This window comes from Lynx rufus, unplaced genomic scaffold (assembly GCF_022079265.1).
Source record: "Lynx rufus isolate CCGP_SWC_20201006 ecotype Redwood Valley unplaced genomic scaffold, mLynRuf1.p SCAF_9, whole genome shotgun sequence".
NCBI classification, from domain to species: domain Eukaryota; kingdom Metazoa; phylum Chordata; class Mammalia; order Carnivora; family Felidae; genus Lynx; species Lynx rufus.
Genome location: NW_025814897.1, coordinates 99694776 through 99712421, shown reverse-complemented (window position 1 = coordinate 99712421; position 17646 = coordinate 99694776). Strand labels below are relative to the sequence as shown.

Sequence of the window (17646 nt, the reverse complement as noted above, 5' to 3'; positions counted from 1 at the left end):
TGTTAACTGTGTTTCAAAACCACTAAAACTTGCTTTAGGAAGTTTGCCTCTTAGGTTCTTACAAGAATTCTCAGGCTAGACAAGGATTGAGTGACATTTAATTACTTAGTTAAAACCCAGAATGCCCTAATCAGAATGGTGACTTCAGTTTGGGATCTAATGGAAAGCATGGCCATGGCTAAGGGGAAGACCAGAGAACTCTGGTAAATTGAATGACTGAAGTGAAAAGAAGTAGAATTCTTTCTCCCGACTTTTTTAGGAAGTAGTTGAGATCTTTAAAGAAAAGAAACATCTCCCTGGAAAGCACCATGAATGCATAATAGAAGCTATATTTTGTTTTATGCAGCTCAAAGAAAATGAACGGCACCCTGGACCACCCAGACCAACCGGATCTTGATGCTATCAAGATGTTTGTGGGCCAGGTTCCAAGAACCTGGTCTGAGAAGGACTTGAGGGAACTCTTTGAACAGTATGGTGCTGTCTATGAAATCAATGTCCTAAGGGATAGGAGCCAAAACCCTCCTCAGAGCAAAGGTAAGGGCTTTGGGTTAGTGTTTTGTTTGTTGTTGTTGTTTATTTAATTTTATCTATTTTGAGAGAGAGAGCATGTGCAGGGGAAGGGCAGAGAGAGAGAGAGAATCCCAAGCAGGCTCCATGCTGTCGGTTCAGAGTCTGACGCAGGGCTTGATCCCACAAACTGTGAGATCATGACCTGAGCCGAAATCAAGAGTCAGATGCTTAACTGACCGAGCCACCCAGGCACCCCAGGACTTGGGATTTTATATAATTTCTGTCATGTGCTTGCTGTCTCTCATTGCCGGAATGTTCCTGTGGTCACATCCAAAGGGGCTTTCCTTTTAGAATAGTTACATCTTCCAGCCCAAACACATTTAATGGCTTAAAAATAAAAAGTTAAGTTGATATCATGAGGATAACTTGTAAATTGGATCGTAGATGGTCCTTTGTGAGAGCTCTAAATTTAAGAGACAAACTCATGTGAGAGTCTATCTCTGTCTCTCTCTCTCTCTTTTAATGTTTATTTTTGAGAGAGAGAGAGCAGGGGAGGGGCAGAGAGGGAGACAGGACCTGAAGCAGGCTTTGCATTGTCAGTGCAGAGCCCAATGTGGGGTTCGAATTCAATGAACTGCTAGATCGTGACCTGAGCCGAAGTCAGGTGCTTAGCCAACTGAGCCACCCAGGCGCCCCTCTCTTTTTTTAAATGTGAATGTCTCTTGATCTTAGGGATGCAATGGCAAAAATAAAGTTGAAGTAAACTAACTACATAAGGTTTTCTTTGGTGTTTTGGCTAGAATAAGCTGAAAGGAAGGCACTATCTACACTGTACCTATGAATTTCTGTTAGTGTTTGCAGAGTCTTCATAGGAAGGCTTAGCAACCAGGAAGGACCTGTTTTTAGGTAACCTGTTTGTTGTAGCCTACAAATGAATGGAAGAAAGACTGCGTTGCTTCCAGAAATGCCTAGCAGAGTAGAAGCTTTATGGGAGCAATGGTAGAAGAGGCACTAGCTTTGCCCTATACATGCACATAACAATATTCTTTTCCAAATGACCGATGTTAGAATAATTTTCTGTGGAAGCTGTTCTACAGTGCAGATGTGAGCAAGCAGGATTGTTAGGTTTGAAGCCAGCTTAAGAGCAGAGGATCAAGAAGCAGATAAATTATTTTCTCTATGTGTATAGTTAACCAAAAATATAAAGTATTATAGTTCCTTTATATTAACGACTGGCAGTAGAACATGCAGTACTTTAAAATCTTAATTGCAGGGTGATTTTGAAAGGAATCTATATGGTATCTCATGGGACAATGAGCCCATATTTATAAGACACACCTCTCCCCTCCTATCCCTAATAAAGATACAAATGACAAAATCTACAAATCTCCGTAGTGCCATGTGCTGTTAGAATCTTAATTATATTTGATGAGGACCAAGGGTCCAAAAAAGGTATTAAGAGTTTCTTGCTTTTTAGTCATTTTATAATTTAATAAATGGTTATTATGTTTGATGCGTATGGTAGAAATTGACTATAAGGATTGATTTATTCTGAGAAAGAATGAGTTCCTGGTAGACTACAAGCTGTGAGTGCAAGGCCCCTTTTTTATTTGTTCTGAGTGTCTTGCCCAGCACACTCCCTGGTGCCCCAGGTAGGGTACGTCAAATGGCATGGTACTGTGACCTTTGCAAGGGAAGTTATCTTTCCCAGAGAAGTTTATAGGAGCAGCTAAAGAATTTTAGTAGAAGCAGAAGACTATAACAATATAGAAAATGAATAGAAAGTAGTGTAGGGTGTTTTTCTGTTTCTTTCCCTCCCCCCCCCCTTTCTCTTTGGGGGGAGGGATGCCAATTTTAATATACCCAGTCTTCTCTTTGAAGTTCCAGTATGTCTGTGGAGGAGGGAGTACTCTAGGAATTACCTGCTTTCAAAGGACTGGTTTGATTTTGTGAAATCTTGTTTATTGCAGGGTGCTGTTTTGTTACATTTTACACCCGTAAAGCTGCATTAGAGGCGCAGAATGCTCTTCACAACATGAAGGTCCTACCAGGGGTAAGAAAGCTCCTACTAGGAAGTGGAACTGTGGTGGTTTTAATACATGGAACATACTTATAGGTGTCAGGCCCACACTGAAAGCCATCTTGGGGAAAAAGTAACTGCCACAGAAATTGATGTAAAGGAGGACATAAAGGGATTATTTCAAAGAACATAGGCTGAAGGTCATGTAGTTCTCTCTTAACCAAAAGAATTTTAACCTCTTGATTCATACTCTATTTTGATACTTTGGGAAAAAATTATCTTGAGGCAGACGTGAGTATAGAGAGAACTCTTAAGGCTCTGGTTTTGGTATTTCCTTTAGAGTCCTCACTTATCTTTCTGAATGCCTTCAGTGTGTACAGTGATAGTATCTGTGTGTTTTCCTTTTTAGATGCATCATCCTATACAGATGAAACCTGCCGACAGTGAGAAGAACAATGGTAAGCAAGTGTGTAAAAGCCTTCTCCTTAGAAGGTTTCTGCCAGTTTAGTGTTCATTCTGATGGTATCTGGTTGTGTTTGCTTTAAGTAATCTTTTTATTATTATTATTATTATTATTATTGAAGTCTAAGTGACATAAAACATTCGTTTCAGGTGTGCAACATAATGATTCAGTATTTGTATATATTAAAATGATCACCCATAGTAAGTCTAGTTAGTATCTGTCACCATACATAGTAACAAAAAAAGTTTTGATGTGGGAATACAAGCTGGTGCAGCCACTCTGGAAAACAGTATGGAGGTTCCTCAAAAAACTAAAACTAGAACTACCCTACGACCCAGCAATTGCACTACTAGGTATTTATCCAAGGGATACAGGTATGCTGTTTCAAAGGGGCACATGCACCCCCATGTTTATAGCAGCATTATCAATAATAGTCAAAGTATGGAAAGAGCCCAAATGTCCATCAATGGATGCGGTGTATATATATATGTATGTATATATATATGTGTGTATATATATATAACCGAGGCACCCCAGGACTTGGGATTTTATATCTAATTTCTGTCATGTGCTTGTTGTACATATATATATACACACACACACAAACACACACACACACACACACACATACAAACATACAGTGGAGTATTCCTTGGCAATCAAAAAGAATGAAATATTGGCCATTTGCAACTACGTGGATGGAACTGGAGGGTATTATGCTAAGTGAAATTAGTCAGAGAAAGACAAATATATGACTTCACTCATATGAGGACTTTAAGAGACAAGACAGATGAACATAAGGGAAGGGAAGCAAAAATAATATAAAAACGGGGAGGGGGACAAAACATAAGATACTCTTAAATATGGAGAACAAACAGAGGGTTGCTGGAGGGGTTATGGGAGGGGGGATGGGCTAAATGGGTAAGGGGCACTAAGGAATCTACTGAAATCATTGTTGCACTATATGCTAACTAATTTGGATGTAAATTAAAAAAAAGAAAATTAAAAAAGTTTTGATGAGAATTTTTAAGGTCTGCTTTCTAAGCAGCTTTCAAATGTGCATTACATTACTATTAACTATAGTCACCAGGCTAAATTATTTTATAATGGGAAGTTTGTACCTTTTGATCCTTTAAAAAAATTTTTCAAGTCTTGTTATTTATTTTTGAGAGAGAGAGAGAAACTGAGCGTGAGGGGGAGGGTCAGAGAGAGAGAAGGAGACACAGAATCTGAAGCAGGCTCCAGGCTGCCTGCTGTCAGCACAGAGCCCAACACTGGGCTTGAGCCCATGAACCAGGAGATTGTGACCCGAGCCGAAGTTGGACACTTGACTGACTGAGCCACCCAGGTGCCCCACCTGTGGATCCTTTTTACCTTTTTTGCCCACTCCCTTACGCCCAACCTCCAACCACCAATTTGGTTTCTGTATCTATGAACTTAGGGAGTTTTTTGTTTGTTTTTAAGATTTTATGTAAGTGAGATCATACAGTATCTTTCTCTGTTTGACTTATTTCACTTAACATAAAGTCTTCGAGGTCCATCCATGCCGCCACAAATGGCAAGATTCCATTCTTTTTTATGGCTGAATAATATCCAGGGTGTGTGTGTGTGTGTGTGTGTGTGTGTGTGTATCCCACATTTTCTTTATCTGCTCATCTGTTGATAGACACTTAGGTTGTTTCCATGTCTTGACTATTGTAAATAATGCTGCAGTGAACATGGGTGTGCAGCTATTTTTCTTTTTAGGCTTTATTATTTTTTTTTTAATTTTTTTTTAATGTGTATTTTCAGAGCATGAGTGGGGAGGGGCAGAGAGGAGGGAGTCAGATTCTGAAGCAGGTTCCAGGCTGTGAGCTGTCAGCACAGAGCTCGACACGGGGCTTGAACTCATGAACCGCAAGATCATGACCTGAGCTGAAGTCGGACGCTTAACCAAGTCACCCAGGCGGCCCATTAGGCTTTATTTTTAAATAATCTCTACACCCATTGTAGGGCTCAAACTCACAATGCCAAGATCAAGAGTCGCATGCTCCACCGACTTAGCCAGCCAGGTGCCCGGAGTATGCAGCTTTCTGAGTTTGTGTTTTTGTTTTCTTCAGATAAATACCCAGAAGTGGAATTACTGGCTTATATGGTAGCTCTGTTTTTAAATTTTTGAGGAACCATGTTGGTTTTTACATTGGCTGCAGTCAGTTTACATTCCCACCAGCAATGCACCAAGGGCTCTCTTTTTCACATCCTCACCAACTCGTTATTTCTTGTCTTTTTGATTATAGCCATTCTAACAAGTGGGAGGGGATACTTCATTGTTGCTTTGATTGGCATTTTCTTGATGATTGGTGATGTTGAGCATCTTTTCATGTACCTGATGGCCATTTGCTGCATGTCTTCTTTGGAAAAATACCTGTTCAGATCCTCTGCCCATTTTTTTTTTTAACTGGGTGCTGTGTTTTGTTGTTTCTGAGTTGTAGGTGTTATTTATATATTGGATATTAACCCTTTATCAGATACATGATTTGCAAATATTGTTCCCATTCAGTAGGTTGCCTTTGCATTTTGTTGATGATTTTCTTTGCTCTGTAGAAGCTTTTTAGTTTGATGTAGTCCCACGTGTTTATTTCTGTTTTTGTTGCCTTTGTTTTGGGAGTTAGATCCAAAAAATCATCTTTAAGATTGGTTTTATGGAGCTTACTGCCTATGTTTTCTTCTCGGAGTTTTATGGTTTCAGGTCATACGTTTAAGTCTAATCCATTTTGAGTTAATTTTTGTGTATGGTGTAAGATTGTAGTCCATTGCACTAAGTAATCTGTCATCTAAATTGTCTGGGTTTTTTTTTTTCTTTAAAATAAATATGGTAAATAAATGAGATGGAGAGAGTTGATACGTAAATAGTACAAGAACATTTTAGAGTAAACTGGAATGTCTTTGATGAATATAATTTCTTACGACAAGAATGGGGGAAGGGGAGATGGACAAGTAGGAAGGAGAACTTAGTCCTCAAGAGAATAATCAGAAAAGGAAAGTGGACATTTACACTCACCAAAAGGTGTGTTCTGTTTCTCTTGTCATATCAATTAAATGTGAAAAACTTGTCCTTCTTTGGTGTAGTAGAACTGCTAGTAAGAGCAAACATCACTAAGTGCTAGGCAAGATGCTGAGTGCTTTGCATTTAATACCTACAGCTACCTTTAAGAGAAACACGGTTAGCCCTGTTAATCAGAAGTGACAGGCACAGAATGGTTAAGTAACTTTCACAGGATCGCAAATTACTATATTTTATCTAAATGTTTCCAATTTAAAGGTTCAGTTGATTATAAGATGAGTTGCTAAATGATGAAAAAATGTGTATCTTAGAATCCAAGTAATAGGATATAAAGGCATAGAGCCAGGATCCAAACATAGATGGTCTGACTCCAGGGTCTATGCCATACTACCTCTTGTAGTAATGATGTTCAAGCCTTTTGTGTTTTACTCTCTTAGCAGTGGAAGACAGGAAGCTGTTTATTGGTATGATTTCCAAGAAGTGCACTGAAAATGACATCCGAGTCATGTTCTCTTCATTTGGACAGATTGAAGAATGCCGGATATTACGGGGACCTGATGGCCTGAGCCGAGGTGGGTACATTTTTAGCCTTTAAAGATACTGGTCTTAAATTTAGAGTCTCTTTTAGTTAGACCAGTGGAAACCAGGGATCACTAGCTAACATGACCCTGTGATGATGGAGTGGCTGGGCTTGATATTGTAAATGTACGTTCCGTCTACCAACTGATTCCTTTAGAATTGTCCCATCTCCCTAAGGAGTCTGCATTCTGCACTTCAATGTCCTGTATTAAAATTTTCTCTTTTTGTGCTTGGACAGGTCCTTAATGGAAACACTTTCTTATCCAGAGGAACTAGAGGATTAGGATTTCTCTCCTTTATCCCTTTATCAAGCACTTTCTTTCTTGTTGTGCTTCCCTACTTTTTCACTGAAGCACTAGTCACTGTTACAATGTATCTGTGTCCTTTACTAGATCTCTAACCCCTGAAGGCAGGAACCATGACTGTTATTGCTAGCATAGTACTTGGCACATAGCAGGTACTCAGTAAATGTCAATCGGATATTTAATAAGCAAATGAATGAATGAGTTATTGACACTTCTCTTACCAGGTTGTGCATTTGTGACTTTTACAACAAGAGCCATGGCACAGACGGCTATCAAGGCAATGCACCAAGCACAGACCATGGAGGTAGGGAGCAGATGAATGAAAGGGAAAAGTTCCTTAGCCTGAGAGTGCTAGGACAGTTGGCCATTAAAGTTCTGCAGCATCTGACTGCCCTAAAGGTTAAGCAGGCTAAGCATCTTAAAGTGAAAAAAATGATTGCTTTTTAAAAAATTAACATATTAGAAGTTGCCCTTTTAAATTTGTCTTTTTGCCATTTGTGTCTGTCAGGAAGAGAGTCATGTGGCAGTGAATGAAATTAGAATGCATCTTGTGTGTCACTACAAAGGAGGATTTTTCCTTCGTGTAGAAGGAGGACTTTCACCCTTTGGCTTTGGTGTTTTCATAGGGCTGCTCATCTCCCATGGTGGTAAAATTTGCTGATACGCAGAAGGACAAAGAACAGAAGAGAATGGCCCAGCAGCTCCAGCAGCAGATGCAGCAAATCAGCGCAGCATCTGTGTGGGGAAACCTTGCTGGTCTAAATACTCTTGGACCCCAGTATTTAGCAGTGAGTCTTTGTGGTTTGCTTTCTGCAGACTGTGCAAGCTCCCAGCTGTTTTCTTCTTGTGCCATCCCTAGCTAATAGACACAATGGCATTTACAACTTTAACATATCAAAATTTTACGTAAAACTTAGGCAATGCAATATTCTTTTAAGTTATGTTAGTGTATCTCTCTGTCTCTCTCTCTGTCTCTCTGTCTTATAAACACAACTTTGATTATAATTTGAGACTTCCATTACTATTAAGGTGAAATCCTGATTTTCTGATCAAAGATTTAGAAATACCTCCAGTGTCCCTGTCACTTCATTTTTTTAAAAAGAAAATCCTAAGAGAATCTTAACTACCAAATATCTCCATATTTCTTTCTCCCAGATGTAGAGAACATAATTAAATGCTTATTGAGTCTTTCCTGAAGAGTATGGTAAATGTTTCTTTCCACTGAGAGAGCAAGATACTGGCACAGACATTATTAAATGAGTATTACAGGTGTATATTTGAGTTCCCTACATTATAGATGGATAGCCTTTAACTCTTTCCATCTTGTTCTTGAGTTTGACTTACGTAGTCCAAAGGCTCTAATTTGGTGTTTAGATTTACTAGATCTACAAATATGTTACAGGGGATTATCACTGCTTTAAAATCTTAAAAGAATAGCAGTATGAAATACTTAAAACTATCTCATCTGTGAAGCTGTCAATGAAGGAAAATCAGTGGTGAAACCAATAGATTCGTATGGATAGTCCCAAAAATATACACATAAGAATAATTACATACTTTTACTGTAAAAGTATGTAATTTAAACATTTAAATTTTAAAACATCCTTTAAAACATTGTCCTATACAGAAACAAGAAAGGCAATGATTTCTGTCTCCCAGTATTGAGTTTTGGCTAATTTGCTGCCTCCTGGTCTTCATATTTCTAAAATGTTAGAAGAAATCCCAGTTTTCCAGCTAGTATTTCTCTGAAGTCAAAAAGTATAGATGGTTGGTATATCTCATCAGATTAAGTTGTTTCTTAGTGCTAGAACATTGCTTGTAAGTTCAGGAAATTGAGAGAGATTTTATTTTAGTCTTCTGCCAAAATGATAATGCGTTTAAAATGATCTCCGTTATATGCATTCGCCTTTCTTAGAGAGTTTTGGAGCTCTTTTTTAGGGTAGAGTCTCCTTTTTATTGCCATCACCACATCCAGCAGCACATGATGGTATTTGTTGAGAGCTGCGGTCTTTTTGTTTCAGTTAGACATGATCCCTGCCCTCAGAACTGTTCTCATTTAGGGAGGAAATGAAGGTGCCAAGTATAGAATGCACAGCCCACCAGTTGGGGTTGAGCACATTGCCCAGGGTATTTAAGAAGACAAAAATGAGGACATGTGGTATATAAATGATAGTACATTAATATTAATTATGAGGTTCTTTCTGGAATAGGTGGACTTGAACCTCTAGTCTGTTTAGACTATAGCAGTGGTTCTTAATCTTTGTGGGGTGTGGACCCCATTGAGAAGCTGATAAAAATTGTGTGTATATACATTTTCTCATTCTATATCTGGAGGTTTGAGAACCTAAAATCTATATGGACTAAAGGGATTCATGATGACTGAGGAACCAGATCGGGTGTTCATGGAAATGGGCAACAGGTTGAATAAAGGATTCAGAAACGAGGATACCAGTTGTACATGAGGAAAAGTGATTGGCTTTGAATGGAGCAAAGGTTTTCAGCCGGTTTGTTAGTCAAAGGTTGCTGTTTGCAAAGATAGTAAGATCATGGAGATCCATAAGCTCATGGACAACCTCTTGTTGTATTTGTTAGGGGACAGCAATTGAAAGAATATACGCTGAACCGATCATGATCAGTCCGTTCGTCAGTCATTTGGTCATCCGTAACAGTGAAGACCAGTTTTGTGGGGGAGGAGATAAACGGGGCTGTATGGATATATATAGCATCAAAAGATTGGTCTTTTCGTGTTCCGTTGTCGCCACTAAAGAATGACTCCAAGAAATACCCTGAAATGGTTTAGATTTGATATTTAAAATAATAGTAGTGTGAAGTAGAAATTGAGTGCCTAGGTGGGAACAATCTGCAAAATAAGATGTGTGCGGAGTGAACTAAGAACTTGGGAGCGAGGAACTAGACGTGGCAGTCCTCCATCTGCAGACTCTCATTGCAGTGGATTGCATAGCTGAGCTTGGTTCTCTGCTCGACTTCTGTCCTCTGCTGTGCTGCCTTTCTGTTGCCCAGGGACTTGAGCTTGGTCAGTACTCAGTGACTGTAAATGTCTTCTGGGCCAGGGCTTTAGCTGTGTCGTATTGTCCTGTGCTGTCATAAGCCTCATGTTTCTGTTGTGTTGGCTTGGGTTCTTGTCTTCAACTCTCTTCTCTCTGGGGGCCTCTGCACTCTCGCTTTGCTGTGCTGTAGAGTTATCCCAGATGCAGAACCAGCCCTCACTCTCACTCTTGTTCTGTTTTTTGGTGTAATGTCTAGCTTTATTTGCAGCTCCTTCAGCAGACTGCCTCCTCTGGGAACCTCAACACCCTGAGCAGCCTCCACCCAATGGGAGGTAAGTGTTACGCTGCTGTGGAGGAGCAGCAGCCACCAGGCCACCAGACCCAGCTAACAACAGTCTGAGAGTTTTGCACCGTTTGTACAGAAAACAAATGTTTTCCCACTCATTACATAAACCCAACACAAGATGCACATCCCAGAACTCAACTGCCTTGTCTCTAGAAGGTGGCTCTGTTAGTTGCTGATGCAAGATTGCTTTGGGGTTGTCTGATACTCCCACCCCTTTAAGTCTCTATTGAGGAGGAAGATGGAAAAAGAGGTGTTAGTTAGCATGTGTGGGCTATCTGAGGCCGTTTTGATAAGGAGAAGATTGCAGGAACTCTTTATTTCCACAATAACGTGACTTTTCCAGTGAATCTGTAAAGTATAAGAAGAAATCCATGCAAATGACTTACCCAGAAACTGCTGAAATCTAGGCAGTTAATTTACCTCTGTGTCTTATACGTGTTAATTTCTTAGGTGAATTACCTTTTGTTGCTGTTAACATGCATAGAAAACTTAATTGACAAATATCTGAGTTGATGACAAAATGGGGCTCCACAGACAAAAGTAGGGCCATCAGACAAGTTAGTGGAGGTAGGGAGTGGAGCAGTCCCAGGGCCTCTGCCCCTAACCCTTCTGCAGTGGGTGAAGGCCCAGCAAGTGTATTTGAGAAAGGGGTAGTCTTAGGTGAACTGCATTTTAGTGTGTGAGAAATTTTGATAGAGGTTCACTTTGTCTTAGGGACCTGGAGTTTGGTACGTTTTTTGAAAGTTGCTAAGTTTTTGGAAATCTCTGTTGTAGTTTCGTTTTTTATTCTTCCTAACTCTCCCCGCAAACCACTTCCCATCTGCTTTTCCATGGTCCAATAAATGGTTTGCAACACACTGTCGGTGCAGTTCAGATTTCTTGTTCCTTTTAACTGTTGCTTGGATTCTACTTGGAGGTCCCCCCCCTACCGCATTGTTTTTCTCTCTCTTCTTTCTGATGAGTAATCTGCTATTAAAGTGGTGGTTTTTCCTTAGTCTTTCTCCTATTGCTGTTCTCACATGTATTCCCCTCCTGTCATTCCTCCTTTGGCCACCTGAATCCTGCTGCATTTTCTGCCTGTCCACCTCCGCTGGAAAGAGCAAATCCCCCATAAAGTGGGAGCGAGGGGCTCAGATGCAGTCCTGCTCTGTGCCATAGGTTTTGTCATTTGTTGTTCTCTTGGACACCTGGTGTGATGGTAGACCACAGACCTAACCCTCTCCTGGTTTCCTAATTGCCAGTCCCTGTTGTGAATGTTCACTTGGGGTGTCATGCTGTTGGATTAGATATCTCTTCTCTGAGGAAATGATGTCAAGTTTCTTAATGAATTGAGTGATATCTGAATCTTTTTTGGAGCCTTGTAGTATTACTTGTAAGGTTTATCTAGAAGAGGTCCTTTTGGGACCAGCCTTCGCCAGTGTGTGCGGTCATTGCTGGAGTGGTTACGAGGAACCTTTATCTGCTGGCTGATCTCTTGCTTTGGATGTTGCAGGGTTAAATGCAATGCAGTTACAGAATTTGGCTGCCCTAGCTGCTGCAGCTAGTGCAGCTCAGAACACACCAAGTGGTACCAATGCTCTCACTACATCCAGCAGCCCCCTCAGCGTACTCACCAGTTCAGGTAAGCGTGTCACCGGAACCCAGTGTGCCTTGTGCAGAATCCCAAGAGAGGGGTCTGTCATTCTGGAGAGTGGTTAACATCCCTTTCCAAAGGGGTCAAGATTATGAACAGTTAATTTTCAAATGTCATCTTGTGACTTAAGAGAAATCTCACAGTTTTGAGTTTGTTGTAACTGTCATTTGACTCTGTGTCCCGCAGTGACAGTTACCAGAGTCAGTAACTGAAAACCTCTTTATGAAGAGAATACTTGAGTAGTATTACTCTTGTGCTTTGGTTCCTGTTGACATGAGGAACACGTGTTGGCTCAAGTTTAACACTTGGGTTTCTGGTCACAGGGTCCTCACCGAGCTCCAGCAGCAGCAGCTCTGTCAACCCCATCGCCTCCCTTGGAGCCCTGCAGACATTAGCTGGAGCAACGGCAGGCCTCAACGTCAGCTCTTTGGCAGGTGAGAGACAGCCCCTGGATGCCATCAGGCCATTCTTTGTTCAGGTAGCACATCTTAGGGTCCCCAGTGGAATGAACAAGGTGGCCCGGTGCAGTTAGGAATAATGGTGGGATTTCAAGTCAGACCTGAGTTAAATCCCACCTCTGCTCTTAACTAGCTATAACCTTATACCCCCTGTCTAAGGTCATTTTCTCATCTGTGAAGTGGGAATAGAATACTTTGAGGGCTGTGAAGTAAATGAAAACATAGGTAAAGTGCTGAGCTCATGGCTTAGTACAGTGTCAGGCACATAGAATTTGCTGCTATTTTGATGATAGGGTTTACCCACATCTTGTCGTAAACCACACACACCCCTTTTAGTCTCCAAATATGGGATGCTTATTTTGCCACATTCCAGCTTTGTGAGAAAGTAGCAGAAAGCCAGAGAGAAAATGGAGCAGGTCATGTGTAAGTGTTGTCATGTCTCACACAGGTAGGAAGAATGTAATGGGGAGAGCCACACCTGCGTGTGGCATTTTTTAATGTTCCCATTGGCAGTAAGGCCTGGTGAGTGTCCTGAGACCTGACCAGTCAGGGAGAAGCTGAGAGAGAGATAAAAGGGAAAACTTTGGAGTTGTGTTTGGCGTCAGTCAAGTCTTCCCAATATGTTAATCCTGCTCTTCCCCACAACCAAGGGATGGCTGCTTTAAATGGTGGCCTGGGCAGCAGTGGCCTTTCCAACGGCACCGGGAGCACCATGGAGGCCCTGACGCAGGCCTACTCGGGAATCCAGCAATATGCTGCCGCGGCACTCCCTACTCTGTACAACCAGAACCTGTTGACACAGCAGAGTATCGGTGCTGCTGGAAGCCAGAAGGAAGGTGAGTGCGGAAGGACGACGAGGGGGTCGCTCTCCCCGCAGGCGGAGCTGAAGGTAGGGCAGAGGCCAGGAGGATCGTTGAGGTGGTCAGATCAGTGCTTTTCTTTGGCAGTGTCAAGGGTAGACTGAGAAGTTCTGTGCTGAGAAGTGTGCTCTGCTTTGGGACTGTTCTCTGGATGTGGCTCACATGAGAACCTGTGTTTGCCCTCCTGTAATCTGGCTGCAGGTTTTAGATGAAGAAGCATACTGACCTTACCGTGTGACAGTATTTTGACAATCTGTCTTTGTTAGGAAGTCATCTTTGTGGATTATAAATTTCTCAGAGGATATCTTCTGTCAAGGTGTCCCTTTTAAGCTCTCTTACTTGGCATTTTCCTCATTTTCTGATCTGTGTTTTTCCTAATTAACGAGGCACTGAAGGTGACGAGACAGAAAATTATGGCCCGTGGGTTGATGGATTGGGAAGTGTGTGCTGTGGCATAAATGGGATTAAATTCAGGAGAGACTTTTCTAGGCAGAAAGAGGCGTGAAGGTGGTTTGTATCAATAGAAAGTCCTGCTGATACCTCTGTGCTCATACTTGACTGGATTTCTGCAGCCCAAAGCTGGCAAGGTTTAAGCACTGATGTGGGGAAAAGACACATAGCCTCTCTCGCCATGGCAGCAAGGACTCCTGGTACGGTGCATCCTCACCTGCCCTAAATCAAGATGCTTCTGTACCTAGGATATGGTAGTGGAGGAACTGGAAGAACTGTGGAGATGGACAGTATAAAGCAGGAAAAGCATGAGGTGTTCCATATGGTGCTCTGAAGACTGATGAATGGGAAAGAGGGATGGGGAGCACCAGAGGCACAGCATTTTGTGTAGAATGGTCAGAGAAGGTCTCTCACTTGCTGTTTAATCAGAGACCTGAGGAAGTAAGCTAGCAATGCATACATCTAGAGGAGGAAGGGTAATGCGGGCAGAGGAACACCTCTGTTTCATCAGTGCAAAGGCCCTGATGCAGTAGTGTTCTGTAATGTGTTTGGTGACAGCAGGGAGGCTGGGTGGCTGGAGAATGGCTGGACTGCAGTTATAATAAGTTGCCTTTGGTTAGAAAGTCATTGAGTGTAAATGGTTGGAAGAAGAAAGCACATTCTGGTTTTGAGCTCAGAGTTAATCATAGATACCTTTTTCTTTTTTCTTTTTAAATGTTACTTTTTTTTAAATTATTTTTTATGTTTTTGAGAAAGAGACAGAACATGAGCAGAGGGGTGGCACAGAGAGAGAAATTAGAAATACAGAATCTGAAGCAGGCTTCAGACTCTGAGCTGTCAGCACAGAGCCCGACGCAGGCTCAAACCCACAAGCTGTGAGATCATGACCTGAGCCGAAGTTGGACACCTAAGAGGGAGAGAGAGTGTGCACACGTGGGAAAAGGGCGGACAAAGAGGGGGACAGAGAATCCGAAGTGGGCTCTGTGCTGACAGCTGAGAGCCTGATGCGGCGCTCCAACTCATGAACCGTGAGATCATGACTGGAATGGAAGTCAGATGCCTAACTGACTGAGCTACCCAGGTGCTCCAGTCATAGGCACTTTTTAAAATGTAATTTCTTTTTATTGAGGTATACTATACATGTGGTAAAATTCACCCTTTGGGGAGCATACAGCTCTGTGAGCTTTGATGAATGCATACAGTCATGTAACCACCTTTACAGATGGAGAATGTTTCCATTGCTCCCCCCACCCCCGCAATTCCCTCATGTCCCTTAGTCATTCCCGGCCCCCACCTCCTGCCTCACAACTGCCAATCTCTCTTTGCTGTCCCGATACTTTCTAGCACAGTTTGGAAACCTGTTATGTTTATAATCTCTCTCTACTTCTTTTTCTGTGTTTCTGTACAAGCCTTTAGTCTCCAGTTTTATTGCACCACACGCAAGTCTGCCTAGTTTATTGTCTCAGCACTTGCTCCTCCCACAAGGTCAAATCCTGACCCGCCTTAGTGGGAAGGAGTCTGTTTCAGTGATTGCCCTTTAGTTCCTGTTTCGTATTTGGAGAATCTGTAGTTCTCCAAATGAATTTGTGTGTTGGGACACAGACTGTTTTAATGCAGGTAGAAATGAGAAGCAGCGGGGGGTAAGTTTGACACTGATACTGAAGGCCTTTTTTTTTTTTCTTCTAAATGTCTATTTTTGAGAAAGAGGGAATGCGAGTAAGAGTGGGAGAGGGGCAGAGAAAGGGAGAGAGAGATTCCCAGGCAGGCTCTGTGCTGATAGCGGATCCCATGACCCTGGGATCATGACCTGAGCAAAAACCAAGAGTCGGACCCTCAGCCAACTGAGCCACCCAGGGGCCCCAACACTGATGCCTTTTCGATCACTGGGTATTTTGAAGGTCCAGAGGGAGCCAACCTGTTCATCTACCACCTGCCCCAGGAGTTTGGAGATCAGGACCTGCTGCAGATGTTTATGCCCTTTGGGAATGTCGTGTCTGCCAAGGTTTTCATAGACAAGCAGACAAACCTGAGCAAGTGTTTTGGTATGTTGGCTTCTCTTTTGGTGTCGGGAGGGTTAAGTGCCTTTACCACTGAGAACAAAAAGGGTCTGAAAGCAGGAAGAGCAGGGTTTGAATTGGGTTACCCTTTAACTCAACCTTGGGCAGATCAATTTTTTTATTGCTGTTTATGGATGATGGATTTCTACCCATACTGTTGCTCCGGAAGTAAAAATAATGTATGGAAATAGTTGGTCAGAAAACTTTAAAGTGCCATGTAGAAGTCAAGTGGTACTGTCGGGAATCTAATTTGTTTCATGTGATACAATTTCCAGAATTCTTGTCCCTGCTGAGAAATTTGGGATTTGAGACTATGCTCATAAGATATCTCTTGGCTCATCATGTCCCTCACCCAGGTTTCTGCTTGGATACACAGGTTTTGTAAGTTACGACAATCCTGTTTCGGCTCAAGCTGCCATCCAGTCCATGAACGGCTTTCAGATTGGAATGAAGCGGCTTAAAGTGCAGCTCAAACGTTCGAAGAATGACAGCAAGCCCTACTGAGCGTGCTCCCCTCTGAGACTGGAGTGAGAGGGTCTTCTGGTAAGTGGGGGAGGAGCACCCTTAATGATTCGAAGCCCTAAGGCTGTGTGTTGACAGCCCTGGACCCTGATCCCTGCCACTCTCGCAGGCACAGCTTGCCCCGAAGACTCGGCTACTGCCTTCTGTGGGAGTTTCGCTTCGTACAGAGGACGAGTTTGTGCTTTGGTTTCCAGTGTTTTACTTTGGAGTTTAGGTGCCATATCCTGAGTTTTTTTCTTTATTTAAAGTTTGCTGTGTTTGTAACCAGTGTGTGTTGAGAAGGACCAACATCAAACCGCCCTGGGGGGAGGAGGGGGAATGGAGAAGCATTAAAAAAGATCAGACCTTTCCCCACACTACCCCAAGAGAAGACTGAGTGAAACCAAAAATTGACCCCAGAATCTCCCTGAGTGCGAGAGTGGGTGAAATGAGAACTGGTGCCCAAGAGCCTTGGGGGTGGGCAGGGGGAGGGCAGAGGCGAGGCTGGCTTTGGAGGTGAGGACAGTGACCCACACCCAATGGCCCCAGGAGCCAGAGGCTGAAGTGCCTCCATAGCTATCTTCTGGGGAGTTACTGAGTTCTTGCCACCTGTTTTTCAGATTCTTGTGCAGAATTTCTGCTGCTCTTTCCCAAGAAGGGGAAGACAGTTCTGTGGAAATAAAGCATTTGTTAAATTAGCTTGACATAGGCAACATGCAGGGAGACATCACCCATTACCGGCTTTTCCAGCCACCCATTGGTGTTGGATTGGCTCCGGCTGGCTGATGGCTGTTAAGGAGAAGCAGCCAGTCAAAAAGATCTTTTTTAGTTTATTTCAACACCACATTGTTAGACCACGGCCCATTTCTAATAGGTCCCTTTAAACAAGGTCTCTAGGCAAGACACTGTCTGGTTTCCTTCCTTGTAGTTGACCACAGCAGAGTGTCACTTCCATCCCAAGCCACAGTTTTCTCATGAGGGTAGATCTAAGAAGAGCTTACAGTATCTAGCTTGAAGGGCGCACCTCTCCTGAACAGAGTGATCAAAAGCCATTGAATTGGGGCGGGGGGGGGGGGGGAGCCTTCTTCTTGGTGTACCTGAATCAGAAGGCACCTTTAAGCCAGAGTGCTGCATTTGTCAGCGGCCAGCACTTATCCGTAAAAGGATGAGAAATCTTTGCTTGCCTCTGTGGTTGAGGGATCCCAGATGTGGTATTCCTGCCCTCCACCGCCCCCCCAAGACAGGCCCCTCTTCTAACCACTCCAGCCCCTTCTGTTCTTGGGGACAGAGGAGACAACAGGACGTTTACAGCCTCCATATGGATTTAGTGTTCATTTACCTCAGTATTACCATGTTCATTTTTGTCCTCATGCTTACAGTTAGCTCCCTGCTGCCTCCCACAGGCATCACTGC

The 17646-nt window shown here is 42.6% G+C and overlaps 1 protein-coding gene across 7 annotated transcripts in view; it reads left to right on the top strand.

Annotated features, from left to right (window-relative positions):
* The window catches only part of CELF1 (CUGBP Elav-like family member 1), a 70127-nt gene extending 52869 nt beyond the window's left edge, over positions 1-17258 (top strand). For 6 of the 7 annotated variants that reach the window (XM_047072473.1, XM_047072478.1, XM_047072477.1 and 3 more), the window contains 13 exons: positions 347-534; positions 2481-2563; positions 2940-2988; positions 6474-6608; positions 7145-7224; positions 7547-7708; positions 10185-10260; positions 11767-11895; positions 12231-12341; positions 13016-13201; positions 15574-15717; positions 16109-16275; positions 16364-17258. In XM_047072473.1, the coding sequence (XP_046928429.1) occupies positions 357-534; positions 2481-2563; positions 2940-2988; positions 6474-6608; positions 7145-7224; positions 7547-7708; positions 10185-10260; positions 11767-11895; positions 12231-12341; positions 13016-13201; positions 15574-15717; positions 16109-16236 (1461 nt within the window). In that variant the 5' untranslated portion in view covers positions 347-356 and the 3' untranslated portion in view covers positions 16237-16275; positions 16364-17258. The remainder of the gene's footprint in view (positions 1-346; positions 535-2480; positions 2564-2939; positions 2989-6473; positions 6609-7144; positions 7225-7546; positions 7709-10184; positions 10261-11766; positions 11896-12230; positions 12342-13015; positions 13202-15573; positions 15718-16108; positions 16276-16363) is intronic. The other variant, XM_047072472.1, reaches the window with a different exon arrangement.
* The last annotated feature ends 388 nt before the right edge of the window (positions 17259-17646 follow it).